This window comes from Chelonoidis abingdonii, chromosome 23 (assembly GCF_003597395.2).
Source record: "Chelonoidis abingdonii isolate Lonesome George chromosome 23, CheloAbing_2.0, whole genome shotgun sequence".
Taxonomy (NCBI): Eukaryota; Metazoa; Chordata; order Testudines; family Testudinidae; genus Chelonoidis; species Chelonoidis abingdonii.
In genome coordinates, this window is record NC_133791.1 from 15,454,133 (window position 1) to 15,470,101 (window position 15,969).

Here is a 15,969-nt window from a genome sequence, read left to right on the forward strand (position 1 = left end):
TTATGTAATCTTATAGCTCTTCTTGGCAGCATTTGAGAGCCTTGCTGTGTTAGTTTGTATAAGAGCATGTTATACAGCCTTCTGAAATGATTCTTTTAAAGCAGCGTTTAACAGTCCTGCAGTTGTTGACCAGCTAAGATCAGCTATAGAGTGCAGCCAATGAGAAATGGACATACCATGGACAACCTACAGACAATTCATATCTACTGGGGATACTGATTTATCACTCATTTGATTATAGGGGTTTGTTATTAATTTCAAAATGCTGGGTAATACCTACCAGGCAGCCTCCTTCTCATCAAGTCAATGCATTGGGTTGTAGCATTTTATGATCACTGGATACAGGGCCCACAAATCTCTTAGCTCGGGTTGTCTGTACAGCTGAAGGCTGTGATATAGTTATGTTTTTGATTCCCTCATGAGAGTGGAATACAAAGGAGTGTTCATAAGGTGTATCTTTGTTTCTAATGTTGGCCTATATCTTACCCTTGATTGCTATAGGGAGGGATAAATAGCACAAACTGATACAAAGATCTAACCATGGAAAAATCTATGGTTAAGTGCTTCCTGTGGGATTGGTTATTTTAGCTCTTGTGGCTGGCATCTGATTCTTTTCCCCATACCCCCAAAAGGAAAGGGATTTATTTACTAAACATTGTCCTCTAGTGGAGAGAGAGGGTTGCCTTAGGAACCTTTCTGCTGCTTTGTACTGCTGGAGGGAAAAGCTAGTCTGCAACCACTAAGTGTGTGTTTGGGAAATCTGAGACGAAGGAGACATTTGGGGGGAAACGGACTCCAGTTAGGAAATAAAATGTTGGTTGGTTGTGTAATGCTTCTCTCACACACACACATGGCAAAGTGATTTATAGAGTACTGAGTTGCACATAAGAGCATGCTGCCTGGGCTAGTTGTTCACTGTTCCCTTGTATTCCAGAACCCGAGCAACTTCCAGAGAGGAAAAGAACCTTCAGAGTTTTATGGAGCATCCCAAGGAGAAATGGGTGGAGAGTGCCTTTGAGGTGGATGGGCCCCATTACTACACAGTTCTAGCACTACACATCTTGCCCCCAGAGAAGTGGAAAGCCATGCGGGTTGAGATCCTCAGGAGGCTGCTGGTTATTTCACATGCACATGTGGTGTCACCAGGGGGAGCCAGCAGGTCAGTAGTAATCACCGCTTTGCTGCCCTTTCATTCACTCAGAAGCTGCCCAATGAACTTATTGGTGTTCCCTTCCTAGTGGTTTGAGCTGCATAGCAACATGTTTGGTGTAGGGCTGTCAATTAATCAGAGTTAACTCAAGCAATTAACTCAAAACAAATTAACTTGATTAAAAAAATTAATCGCACTTTTAGCCACACTGTTAAACAGTAATAGAATGCCAATTTTAAATGTATAAATATTTTTGGATGTTTTCTGTATTTTCAAATATATTGATTTCAATTGCAACACAGAATACAAAGTGTGCAGTGCTCACTTGATATTTTTATTAGAAATATTTGCACTATAAAAAAGATAAAAGAAATGGTATTTTTCAATTCACCTCATACAAGTACTGTAGTGCAGTCTCTTTATTGTGAAAGTGCAGTTTAAACGTAGATTTTTTTTTTTACATAACTGCACTCAAAAACAAAACAATGTAGAACTTTAGAACTTCAAAGTCCACTCAGTCCTACTTCTTGTTCAGCCAATTGCTAAGACAAACAAGTTTGTTTCCATTTACGGGAGATACTGCTGCCCACTGCTTATTTACTATGTCACCTGAAAGTGAGAACAGACACTGTAACTGGCGATACAAGGTATTTACAGGCCAGATATGCTAAACATTAGTATGCCCTTTCATGCTTCGACTTTTTGTTTTATCTTTTTTTTACTATGATTAATTGTGATTAATTTTTTTAATTGTTTGACAGCTCTAGTCTGGTGCTAAACAAAGGAATTTTTTTTTTTTTTTTTTGGAATAGTCAAGATGAACCTTTTCTAAATATGTTTGTATTTAAATCCATGTGGATGGAGGCAGGCACATATATAATTAAATGCACTCGTTATGATGCATTTATGCACATGGAGTTTCTTCTGCTGTTTTCCCTATGGTCAGAATTGGTCCTGGTACCAATAGGTTAGATTAGTGTACAGAGATTTTTCCCAGGGAGATTGCTTTTAATAGTATAACCTGCTTTACGTATTCAATCCCAAAGAAGGTATCTATTTCTGGGATGATCTCAGTGAGAGGAGAATCAAGTAGGTGAGAACTGGGAAGTTACAATCAATGAGACAGCAGCAAGGAGTCCTTTGGCACCTTATAGACTAACAGATGTATTGGAGCATGTGCTTTCGTGGGTGAATACCCACTTCGTCGGATGCATGTCGTATTCACCCACAAAAGTTCATGCTCCAATACGTCTGTTAGTCTATAAGGTGCCACAGGACTCTTTGCTGCTTTTACAGATCCAGACTAACATGGCTACCCCTCTGATCCTTGACAATCAATGAGACAGCATTGTTGCTTTATGCAATGGTGCTGGCTAATTAGTGGATGGTGTTGGGTGCTTAGGTGGTAACACTTGGCTGTTTTATCAGAGAAAATCTGCTTAGAAGGCTGCGTGAAGGAATTAAAAGGAGGTTTAAACTCCAAGAACTCGTCTTTTATTTCCATCTTTCCTAAAGGAAGCCGTTCAGTTTAACTTGTTGTACTGCAATTTAAGAAACTGTCAGCTGTAGCTCACTTAACTGATATGGTCCAAACCTATAATAACTATAACCAGAACATGAAAGATCAGGTCAGTGAAGCATTCAAGTGATTCTGACAAGTTTAGAAGGCTCAAAAATTGATCCAACTTCTCTCCTGAAACCCCACCACAAAAGCAAAATATGCTTCCTTTAACAACCTCCCCTCCCCCTCCAAACACACACAATATTAACAATCAAGCATTTGAGCAATACTGTAACAAATGACTACCCCTGCTTGGTGGAAGAAAAACTGTTTGTTTGCAAGAAGGGGGGGCGAGAGAATTCAAATTGCAATTTCCAAAGGTGTCATTCTAAATAATGATTCATAATTAAGAATAAAATGATTCTATTTTGGGAAATGTCCATCAAGATGACTTATCAGTCATTCTTCCAATGGTCTGTCCCATAATCACATGCCTGGTAAAAGTCATTTTGGTGCAGCAGCACACGACACAGCAGACATCTAAAGAGTGTGTTTGAGTCATTTAAATAGGGTTGAAATGGTCTTCTAGCCTTGCAGGGACATTAGTCCTCAGTACTGATTTCTTTGTTTCTGTTGTTCGTGCTAAACCTACCCTTGATTCATGTCCACTATCCGTTTCCACTACTTCTGCTCTGAAGTTCTTGAAAAGTAGGTTACGAGTATGTCTACACTGCCCACGTTACAGCACGGCCACAGCAGTGCTGTGACACGGGCAGTGTAGACACACTTCATCGCCGGGGGAGAGCTCTCCTGGCAATTTAAAAAACAAAACAAAAACACCCGGAACGAGCGGTGGTAGTTTTATCACCGGGAGCGTGACTCCTGGCAATAAAGCACTGTCTATACTGGCACTTTTCAGTACTAAAACTTTTGTTGCTTGGACGGTAGCGGGAGTGTTTTTTCACACTGCTGAACAACTAAAATTTTAGCACTGAAAGTGGCAGTGTAGGCACAGCCTTAGTGTAGGAGACAACCACCTTACAACTAAGACTGTGTGAAAGCCGCAGGCTTTACAAAAGAGTCTAGAAAAAGCAAAGTCCTGCAGTGAGTTCATGAGTGTCTCTTTGGTTTAATGCTGCTGAAAACCCCCAGAGAAAGTAACTTTTTTTTTTCCTTTTTCCAGTGTATTTAGTGCACCTGTCAATATTTGAGACTATATACAATACAAGCATCTTGAAATGTGAACAGCAAGAAATCTACATCCATCTACCCTGCCCCAAAGCCTCAGGAAAAGCCTCAATGGCAGGACAGCATTCAGGGCAAGGCTTATTCAAGAGCTCTCTCTTCCCATTAGTTTGAGAGAGAATTTCAGAGTATTCAACTGATTACACTCAGCCCCTCAGACAGACAAACCTAGGGACTTTTTTGCTTGAGGGTCCTAGCTGACTTTAGCTGTTGGGATGGAACATAGAGATATGGTGGCCTTTAATGCACTAATGTGATTTTTAAGTTAAAACCAGCACCTTACATTTTATGCTAAACCTAACTGGAAGTCAGTGCAGTTTCTGGAGCGTAGTGCGTGTGTTCCATGTGTAGAACAAAGCACAATAAGCCAGCTGCTGCATTCTGCACTAGCTGAAGCTCCTGAGTACTTTTTAAGAATAACACCATACACAGCACAATTGAACAGTCTGATCTGGAGGGGACAAAGGCATGTGTAACGGGCCAGGATGCAGTCTCCTTTCCAAGTGAAGATGGTGAGAAAACCACTTTGCTACTGCTGCTGTTTGTGCATCTAGAAGCAACTGAGGATCTAGTAGTGTCCCTTGATTGCAGTCCTTATTAACAAAGGTACATGCACCACCCACTCAAGTAAGAGCAAATATCACCTGTGCCGCTTCTTCTGGCTGGTTGTTTCCTCCAGCTGCTCAGCATCACTTTGTTCTGATTACGTTTCAGTCACATACAGGGAAAGCCAATGGAGATGGCTCTGTGGGGTTGATGGAATGCATCCCATTGTGTCTCACTGTCGTGTATAGTGAGGGCAAAGCCAGAAACCCACCATATCCCGCATCAGAGCGTTTGCAAGCCCCTTAAGCCATTGCCCAACAATATCATCCATGTCCAGCCAGAGAACAATTAGGAACCGCTCTAACCCATTCCCCTCCAGGAGCTACAAGGGTTACAATTTAATTGTCAATGGTATCAAAGGACCTGATCCTCAGAGGTGATGAGCATGTTTTTTTCGTATTGACACCCCTGATTGAGGCTCAGAGGTTGCTGATAAAGCTAAAAGAATCAGTACAGACAATGAGGCACTTTTGAAAATTTTAGCCTTTAGTCCAGTGCCAGGAAGAGATTAGACTGGTGGGCCTCGTGTTAGGTTATTAATGAACCAAGAGTTTTAGCAAGAAAAACCCTATAAACACGATTCGCAGTGTGGATCTGTGTGAAATTGGGAGGTGTGGTAGTGGCGGGATCTTTTAAATTTTTTTCCGTGCTCCTGACTTTAACCTTTGTAAAATATTCATGAGAGAAGTGAGGCTTCCCAACTGCTAATGTCCAACTTGCAGCTGGAAATCCATGCGTAGCTGATGAGCCTGAACCACCTTACGTTAATGCAAATATAGCAGCTATTGTGTTGAGTAGCCATTCCAGATGGCAGCTACGTAGACTTAACCCACAAGGGCCTTTTAGTTTTCAATTAAAGGAACAGAGTCCAATTATATCAAAACCATTTAAATAAAAAGAAATTCTGTCTCAACACTATTTGGGAATCCAGAATTAGCCTCAGTCTAAGTTGCTCTTCTTCCCGTGGAAATTTAGTCACCTTTACTAATTGGTTTTTATTTAAATAATTGAGTCTAGCCGCACAAGCAGGCTCCCACCTACAAAGCACATGTTATAAGGAGAGTGAAGGTCTCATGGCTTATAAAACAATCTCAGTATATGAAGCAAGACCTGTCCCTTTGGTAGATTTTAGCTATGTACGTAATCTGAGGATGCTCTTTTGTCTCTTGCTGATCCACAGCAGTGGCAGATGAACTGGTTGTAAATCTGTACAGTACAGGGAGGGAGATGTCTCTAAAACTTTAAAGTGACAAACGGGAAGCAATATGTGATGAAATAAGGCAGATGTACGTATACAAATTATGCAAGAAAATTCCAAATCCATTAGGAGTGTTGACTATACATCCCACCTTGCCATGGGCTATTGGTGATTAGTTTAATTCTTCCTCTTAGCTAAAACGATCCCTATCTTTTCCCCCTTCTTCTCCAGTTACTGGAGCATTGAAGGCAAGCTTAGGAGGACTCTTGGGACAATACTAGAGAGTCAGAGTCTGACCAGAGATGGAAATTCCCACATTCTCTGGGGGGTTTTCTGGGGCCAGGGAGTGTGATGTGATCTGACAGAAATGGAAATACTTCACTGGAGTTTTTCAGCAACACTTTACTACTGAGTACACCCTTGCATGGAATGTGTCTCTTTCTGAGACAGCTAAACAGACATAGTATGGACATAGCTTGAAACCTGTATTTGGCCACCTCCACAGGCTTCTAGATGGCTATCTATCAGTCAAAGTGTTATTCTAAATGTTCAGTGATTTGAAGGACTCAGTTCAACTCTCACTTATCTGAATGATTTCCTAAAAGTACCTGTAATACCTGCCAGACTACATAACTAGACATTTTTTCTGTGGTCATTTGACAGCACTTTATATACAGTCCCTCTTCCTCTTTCCCCCGTATGGTAAGTCACTCCATGTGTTCTTAACATGTCTGAATCTTTCACAAGTGACAGGAGAATGTCAAAACTCCAAAACTTGGTGGGGGACTCAGGCGCAGCTGTAGTGCTGTAAATATAATACATTGAAAACAACTAATTACAAGTTTCAAGTTAGGTGTCATTTTAACTGGCTTAAAACTGACGGGGGTCAGGCCCCTCTGGTGTTAATACACTGCTCTTAAAAAGACTTTTTTTTGAGTTTTTAAAAGGTGGCAGATATTCCAGTCAAAACTACAGCTGAGTGTCAGGCTCTTTATCTATGTAAAGGATGTAGACTGCCTGCTGATAAGGTTCAAGCACAAGTACCATAAGTATTCATTTAATCAGAACCACTGAATAAAGAGGGGCAGCATGGTTGAGGAGACTGAGCATTGAACTGGGGACTGGAGATTAATTCTTTTTCCAGCTCTGCCACTGACTTGCTCTGTGGCTTTGGGTGAGTGTTTCTCCCTCGTGCCCGTTTTCCACTTCTGTAAAAGGGAGTGTTGTTGGCATCCCCACCTCAGAGTTTAGTTACAGCTTGTAAAGCAATTTACAAGTGCTAAGAATCACAGTGCACAGAGGTCTAAACCTAGTCCGGCATGGTAATGCAAATGTTTGTTCCACATGCTAAAGCACAGAACAGTGCTTATTCACAAAACCATTTCCCATGTGTATTATTGATAGGCTTTTGACTGTTACAGCATTCATGCTATTCATCAAGTGAGTTACAAAGCAGAGTAAAGTAATTAACTCGGAGCTTGATTTCATTTTCTTCCAAGACTGACCGATAAAGCAGTGAAGGAGTATTCAGCATATCGCTCTGGCCTTCTCTTCTGGGCCCTAGTAGATCTCATTTACAACATGTTCAAGGTAAGGTCGGTCTGGAATCAAGGTTGTTGGTTTGTTTGGGGTTTTTTTGTTTTTGTTTTTATGGATGCTGTTAAAATCAGTCTGCTCTGTTTGTTAGAAGGGTAGACAGGGCTTTAAATCCCTTCTAAATTTCAAACTCTGCTTGCTCATGGGAACAGGAGGGGTGGTACAAAGTCTGTCTTGTTGTGATCGCCCCTCTCCCCAGCTGTTGTCCATCTGAAGTAGTAAGGCCTTATGATTTACAGCCCCCCTCTCTCTCCCTCTTCCCTGCGTCCCCCCGCCCCTTTTTTCTCTTTCTGTTTTTCTGTCTTCAGTTCAGGCATTGTTTCCAAGAGCGTCAATTCTGCATTAGAGCAAATGGTTGGACAGCGTTTGTTACTGGGGTGGGAAGGAAGTCCTGGCTTTGGAAACTGCTTCGGGTGTCTGACCCTGTTCAGAAGGGATAGAGAGACAGAGTCTTCTTTTGGAAAGTGTAAAAGCAAAGCCCAGTTAACGTATAGCTCTCTCCCCAAAGAAAGCAGACATTCAGTTAGGGTGAAGTGGAGAAGGAAAACTCTCAAGTGGTTTTTAAAACTCTATACAAGAGAATAGAAAATCTGAGTATTAGGCACCTTTCCCATCTGGCATGTTTACAGGAAACAGAAAATCTCAGCCCAGAGGCAAGGCTTCAGAATGAACTAACATTTTTAACATGAGGCATCAGGTTATTGAACTCTGTATTTTCTAAAGGTTGTAGGCAGTGTTGTTGTAGCCATATTGATCCCGGATACTTGAGAGACGTGGTGGGTGAGGGATCATCTTTTATTGGAGCAGCTTCTAATAGTGAATGAGACAAGCTTTCAAGCTGCACAGAGCTCAGATTCAGGTCTGGGAAAGGTACTCAGAGTGTCACAGCTAAATACATGGTCAGACAGAGCTGTGACACTCTGAGTACTTTTCCCAGACCTGAGTCTGAGCTCTGTGTAGCTCGAAACTTTGTCTCGTTCACCATCAGGATTTGGTCCAATAAGAGATGTTCTCACACCCACCTTGTCTGTCCGTTTTCTAACGAGTTTATTATTCTACAGGCTAAAACAAACTGACTTGTCCCTTTTCTCCTCCTTGTAGAAGGTGCCTACCAGTAACACAGAGGGAGGCTGGTCCTACTCTCTGGCTGAATTTATCCGACACAATGATATGCCAATACATGAAGCTGCAGACAAGGCCCTGAAAACTTTCCAGGAGGAGTTTATGCCAGTTGAAAGCTTTTCTGAATTTTTGGATGTGGCTGGTCAGTATTAACTTTACCTGTTAAAGGTTGTTTTTGTGTAACTCATGACTGGAAATACGTAATCTATGTAACTTGCTTATAGAAATGTATGTGAGGGAGGTGGGGGGAATGATGAGACCTTAGAGCACCAGGTGCCTCCTAGGTCACTTTGAAAAGCTTTTTTTTTTTTTTCTTTTTTGAAGTCATCTGTTTCTCTCTGCAATCTGCATTCACCTCTGTAGGGATGTGTGGGTGAAATACACTTGTTTGCCAAACATTCATCTTCTGCCATTTCCCCATCTGGAAAATGGAGATAAATGAGACTTGTCTTTGTAAAGGGCTTTGAGATCCGCCAGTGAAGAATGTTGTAGGATATATATGCTGCTGCTGCTTCCACAGCTGAATTTGTAATATGACACAATTATTACAGCAGATGATTCCAATTTCAAAAGAGGATTGCATAGGAATTAACAGGAACAGATGAACTTCTAAGCCACAATGTTCCTGTATTCATTTAAACATAACGACTAAATGAAATGTAAAATATAAGCTATAGGAGTGGAATTGTTTAACGCCGTGGTCTTCCACGAGGCAGCAGCCAGGGCTTTGGACACCTAATCTATTTTAGGTCTTACCCTTCGTATTAACAGGGGCATCTTGCTGCTGTTTAAGTTGGTTTATATTTTGTGGGATTCTCCCAATTTTTACAAATCTGTAAGTATTTGATATGGATCCTGTGGCAGCAGAACTCTATCTCCAGGAAACCAGAGAAACTCACCCATTGGGGAGCTACTCTTAATCATTTTTATCCTTAGCCCAACTTTGTCCTTACTAGTTAGCAGTCGTTATTACTCATCATTCAGCCTCTTAGCAGAAGATACCACTATCCTCAAATAACTTTTTGACTGCATTATCTGTGCTACCGATGCTCCCCACTCTTCTGCATCAGCTTCTAAAAGTATGTGTAGTGCCAATATTTCCTGGCATTTCTACATCACTTCTGTAGGTAGGTTGTGAAGTTAAGCACCAGACTGAACTTGTTACACCTAAAATGAGGCCGTGACTGAAATCCGTAGTTTTGATATCAGTGCCAGTCATTGATGTAGATGCCCCATTGCAAACCCTTTGTAAAGGCAGGATAAACAGCTATACACTGCAGTTTGCCCTGGTAAACTGCACGGGTGCAAATAGCAGCTTTGCTTGTCTACATTAGGGGTTGGCACTGACTGCTCTCTTCAGGCCTTGTGAGTCTGTTAGCCAGCTTGATTGACATGAGTCTGCTATTCTCAGATCTCAGCCTGGCATATATTCCTTTAAAACAGTATTCTGAGTGGCTGGTCTGTGATGAGTTGTAGCTTGTCTGCCTTCTGAATCCAGCGCCAGGTGTCCTGATGGTAAAAGATGCTTGGTGATTCAGAAGAGCAGGCAGCTACTGACTAACTTATCTGTGTGCTCCCCCTTTTTCAGGACTATTATCAGAAATCAACGACCCTGACAGCTTCCTCAAGGATCTTTTGAACTCCATTCCCTGAGCACAGAGAAGCAACTTGCAAAGATCTACAGTAGCTTGCCTTCCATCTCTGTGTCCTTCCTTGTGCAGTCTTTCCCTCCTCCAAGTAGTGCTGCATTTTTTTTATTTTCTACACTTTTTTTTTTCTTGGAGTGATTTGGCATTTAGGCTGCTTGTTTTATCTGGTACTTCAGTGCTTCTATATGTAAAGCCTTGTGTATTCCAGGCGATCGAAGGAACTTGTACAGACTGAGGAATCCCAACCAGTGAATCTTAACACTTTTTAGTGTGCACCTCTTTGAAATTAAATAAATTAAACACAACAGGTCAAGGTGGGTTTGACTAGTAATTTAACCAGGCAGTAACAGCCTAAACATCAGGTTCCCTTTTGTCTTGTATCTCCGAGCTCCTTTGTTACTGCAGTTCACTCGGGTTCAGGGCTGTTTCTCTTTTCAGCCCGTAGTGTGGTTGAGGAGCATGTAAAAACCAACAGAGTTGTAGTGCTCAAGGACTCAGTTTGTGATGCTACATTTACTAACTCATTTTTCATACAGTATAAAACAGATTTTCTCTTTTTGGGGTATTCGAGGTCAATGGAATGCAAGGACAGCATGTTATGCTTGATTCCCTCATCATTATTGTGAAGAGAGGATCGCTTTCACCACTGCTGTGATTTCTCTTAACGCCTTGTGTGTTTCTCCTTTCATTGAGCCTACTGGGATTTAATATTATAAATGATTGATGCATGTTTTGTGTACTGAGGTCTTTCTAGATTCCATTCACTCTAGGGCTGTCTTCAAAACAAGAATGCACACTAGTGGGTTGGGTAATTTACCATACAGGTAGATCTCACCTATACAGGGGATAAAGTTAAGGAAATGGGACATTTTTGCAATTAAAGCCTGTTCCTTAGTATCTGATAAAGTTTTGATTCCTTTGAGAACCTTGTGGGAATAGACAAAGTAGGCCCGTCAGATGGCTGCCAATCCTTTTAATGGTATCAGGATTGCATTCTGTGGTGTGTACCCTAGCTTGAATCCAGGCATCAGTCTCTTTGAACACAGCCTTGGCTCTTCTCAGCAAGTTATGCATGCTGGTAACGTCCCTTTGCCATCATCTCTGCTGTCGTGTAACCAGCTTCAGTCTGGTTAACCTGGAATCCAATAAAGCTTTCCCCATCATTCTGTCTCTGTATGAACTTGAATTTCAACGGATCAGACTCAGTCCGATACTTTAGCATTGGGTGATCAGTCAGCCGTAGTTCAGAGACTGAATAACTGAGCAGACCATCTGATACTATGATTAGCCTTGGGCATGTATTGATAAGAAGATGGATGGCGGAACACTGTGTTCTCACCCACCTCCATGGGAGTTGTCTCTGGGTGCTCAGTCCAGTTCTAGTTGTCGGATTAGATTCATGGGGGCAGGGTTGGAATACAGAATAGCCAACAGAACAGTGGGATTGTTTACTAAGAATAAATCAAGGCAAAATATCTCAAGAGAAATGCAAGGGAAGTTTCAGAGGGATAAATTAAGCTGTCTATCTATAGATCTTCCTTGCTATCAGTGCCTCACAGAGCAAGGGTGGAGAATGAAGTATTCTAAGGAAGTCTGTCTCAACGTAGCTCCGTCTTAACAAGGCTAGTGCAATGTAATAGTTCAGTGCAGTTGTGGAGATTAACTGCTGGCGAAGCACTAGACCAGAGATAAGAATCTCCTCTTCTTTGCAAAGCACTTACTTGCAAAAACAGACTTCACAGTCTAAAGTCTGCATTTACTGTCAAATCTAATGGAAAATGCTTAAACCCTCAGAGATAGGAGTACAACTCCAGCACCAGTATGTTTCAGTACTGCTTCAGATGCCCCCCCGGTTATTGCCGTCAGGAGTTGGATGCTGCTAACGTCCAATTTCTTGCGAAAGGAAAGGACCTTTCACGCCAGCATAATCAAGAAATTCATGAGAAGGTGTTTGAGAGTAACTTGTAGAAAGCAAGACTCAGCTTATATCAAGAACCCAAATCTGTGCTGCTGTTCACGTCAGCTTCTGCTTTCTGTGATTCTAATGTGCCAGTCGTCATGGCATCTAAGGAACCACATGCAAAAATACTGTCAGTGTTACTACTGCGTTTACACTGCCCACCTCACATTAAAAAGGAGCCTATTTATTAGCTGAGCTCATGATTAAAATGTAACCACTACAAAACATTGTTTATCATTTGACAATGCTCTGAAGAAAATTAACCACTGCTTGCCATTGCCACGTCTTGCTGCAATGTTCTCAAAAAGCCATATTCTCCATCCCATTTTTGCCCTCTCACCATAAATAGAGCCCACCGCCTAATTTCCCGAGCTTCCCATCTGTAAATCGACTAAGGTTGTATTTGTCTGTGTCTTCATTGTATAATGTTTGGCAGATCTTGCCCTGAGCAAGGTGTACTCTTCTTGTGGTTTAGCAAAGCTTGGGGGTAAATTGCCTGTGTAAACAGAGTTGGTACTCTACCTACTCATTATGTATTTTCACATGGCTCTGTGGTAGAAGCATCATGTTTCCTTTTCATCTATGCAGAGTTAGCCTGCCGGGCACTACTGCTGCTTAGAAATAATGCGGCCGTCAACAAAAAAAAAAATCTTCGAAATATGTTACCAGCTCCTACCCATTTACATGGCATTTTTCTCTTGTTTTTCCTGCCTCATAATGGAATGCTTGGGATTAAAGGTTGGTTCTCTCAGTATTGATATGTGATAGGTCTTGTCGACACACAAACTTGCACTGGTTTAATTAAAGGTGTATGTTTAAAGTGATATAGTTAAACAAGACCAAAATCCTCTGTAGACCTTTATTTTGGATTATCTTGATGCATCTTAAATAGGTTCTTTTGCAATTTAAAGTAAATCGCAATAAACCACTCAATAAAAAAGTATCTATGTAGGATTTTGCACTAGTTTCATGATATTTTATTTTTAAACCAGAGCAGTTTTTGCCATGTGTATAAATCACAGTGTCCCAGAGGCAGGATTATGACTTGACAGCAGGCATAGAATCCAGTCTGTGATGAGACATGTCAAATTGTGGGGAAGTCTACAACTAAGATTGATAATTGGTCTGGTCTTACTTAAATATCTTAGAGGGAGTAACCAGTGTGTTGACCACATCTACAGAGCATAATAAATTGAGAGGGACTGACCACTGGTGAGGAGATAAAAGGAGCTAGAAGATTTAGAAATGTGCAAAAAAAATCAGCTTGGAAAAATTCTAGCTAACACATGTAAAGAAAACTAATCCGAAAGACAGTGGTGCTAAAAGACTAATTTGCTTTCCACTGTCACCTAAGACATGAGTTTGCAATGCATTCTGGCAGCAGTAATGCCCAATGTAATTTTAGTTACACATGCACCTGACTCAGAGGGCAGGGGCCAGAGCCACTGCTAGGCATAAGCAGACTAAGCAATTGCTTAGGGCCCTGAGCGGTTCAAGGGAGCCCCCTGTTAATTTCTATGGGGTGGGGGTGATATTCCTGCTTAGGGACCCGAATGGGATAGCACAGGTACTGGCAGGGACATATGAGTGGCACCATCCTTAGAATTTAGTGTTCAATTCTGGGAATCATGATAAGACACTGACAAATGAGAGGAGTTTCAGAAAAGAGCAATTGGGGGCTGTTGCAACTGACTTCACCAAGCCTGGTTATTCTTGATTGATGGCTTGGGACAAGACATGATGACTGTACAAATGTTAAAAGGGGCCAGACACCAAGGAGAGAGAGGGGTTATTTAGGACAGGAAAGAAGGGCTACAGCTAGGAATAACAGGCTGGAACTAAGAGAATTTAGTCAGAATATCAGGGAGGAAATCCTGATAGTGAAAATGAAGGCTGTAGAAGAGTTGTGAAGTGGTGGATGCCCCATTGTTTGGGACATCTAAAATGACTGGATAATACATGAGTCAACGTGTAACAGTGAACAATGCTTCACTGATTGACCTGGGATGAATGTGTGACCTATGAGATCTTCATTCCAGCAGCTATGAGACAAGCACTTCCCCAAAACAAAGATCTGAAATGGCTGCAATCAGACAAGCCAAGCAGATCTGCTTTTTTTTTTTTTAACATTTGTAAATAGTGCCTCACAGCAAGAACAAAGACAGTCCCTATTCCATTAACATCAATATTCTCTTCTTTCACACCTGCTCTACTGGGCTAGCCTCCTTAAACTGAATGAACTTGTTGCCTTTGCTGAAGTTGCAATGCTGGATTTTGCAATTGCAGCAAAAGATTCTATGACTCCTATTAAAAACAAACCATGTGAACTATCAAGTTGCTCATTTGAAAAGACCTAGCAACTTTGTTTCAAGCTGCTAATAGAATGTGACTTTTTATTACTTTGTCTTCATTAGCAATTTTAAGTGGAGCCTCTGTTCATATGCCAGCAGTTTGAGAACTCTAAAAACGTCTTGTTTCTTTCCCTCCTGCCCACCCTTGCAGACAAGGAAACTTTAGAAGTCCTGGAGTTTATAATCAGATCATGACAACACTTACACTGATGAGGCTGAAATCCATCAGCTCCTCAAAGGCTCTTCCTCCAACAAAGTTTTCAGTTCTTTTGTGAGTAATTGCTCTGGTACGTTTCTGGTAATGCTGCAGGAGATGAACACAGTGTACGGTGTGCCTAGCAATCGTTCCATCTGGATTTTAGCAAGGATTTCGTCGGCCCAGATCCCCTCCTCTCATGTTCGTGTTTGCACTCTGCATTTGCTCCAGTTGTTATAAACAGCTTTGCTACTTCTGTCGTGTTATCTCTATTCCAGAATACTAACTTGATGTTTTGCAAAGAAATTGCACCCTCGACTTCTTGACCTTCCCATAGCGTAATTGTGGCTCCTTGTGGCTCACAATAGTTTTCTTACACTTACCCTGGAGAGTGGTCTGGTGTTCTCTTGTCTTCCTGGAGGCAGACGTGCAGATCTGTTCTCTAGTCTCTGCACACTGAAATCCTCCTTTTTGTTCTCTGTTGTACCTACCCGTTTTTTAGAAAACTAACGTTGTGGTGACTAGAAGCACACACCTCACTGCTGCTATATCCTCCCTGCCCCGTTGCACGTTATTGTTTCATCTTAGAAATGTGCATCATACAGTTTCATCTCTGTTTTGTCTCAGTCTAGTTGCCTAGAGTATTTTCAAACAAACACTGAAACTGCTATTGCTGAGCATAAACATATACATCGTGAACTGAAATACCTTACAAAGGTTCCGAGTTTCCAGTGCAATAAAGGCAAAGAGTTAATCTTTAATCAACAACAAGTTAAGGGGACTCAGGAGATGGGGGTTTAAATCCCAGCTATGCCATACAAACTACCTGCTTGGGCAAGTTGCTGAATCTTTGAGCCTCAGTTTCCCGTCTGTAAAATGGGAAAAATAATCCTCCATTTCTGTCTTATCTGTTTAGAATGTAAGCTCTGTGCGTGCCCAGTACCAAGCTCGGTGGGTCCTTTGGCTGGGGCTCTAGGCACTACCATAATACAAACAAAATCCCTTTTATCCATAACCATCGTCTCTTCCTCCAGTTCCTCTAGGTAAAGCTGGGTCACTTTCAAAACGAGGCGCCACCAGCAAAAAGACAAGGAGATAAACGTGAGCCAGCACCCTCAGAGCCATGTGAACACATCTCGTGTAGTTGCCTAGCGTGTACATGTGTTTAGATTGGCAGAAACCTCCCACCTGAGCTTTGCTGGACTGCTTGAAGCAGTTTAACAGCACACCTTGTTCACCACAAGATATACTAATTGTTATATAACAAAGGGGCCGGGAGAACAAGCGGCTCAGTCATTTAGGTTTTGGAAGAACAAGCAATTATTGTAAACTTGAGGGGAGATACAGGAAGAAATATAGCAGTTGTTTCTCAGTTACAATATGGCTTGAAATTAT

At 41.6% G+C, this 15,969-nt stretch overlaps 1 protein-coding gene across 1 annotated transcript in view; it reads left to right on the forward strand.

Moving 5' to 3' along the window:
* UBR4 (ubiquitin protein ligase E3 component n-recognin 4) overlaps positions 1-11,230 on the forward strand; it is a 114,040-nt gene extending 102,810 nt beyond the window's left edge. Inside the window, 4 exon segments of the mRNA XM_032787556.2 lie at positions 935-1,159; positions 7,200-7,290; positions 8,398-8,560; positions 10,007-11,230. Of these exon segments, the coding sequence (XP_032643447.1) occupies positions 935-1,159; positions 7,200-7,290; positions 8,398-8,560; positions 10,007-10,071 (544 nt within the window). The 3' untranslated portion in view covers positions 10,072-11,230.
* The last annotated feature ends 4,739 nt before the right edge of the window (positions 11,231-15,969 follow it).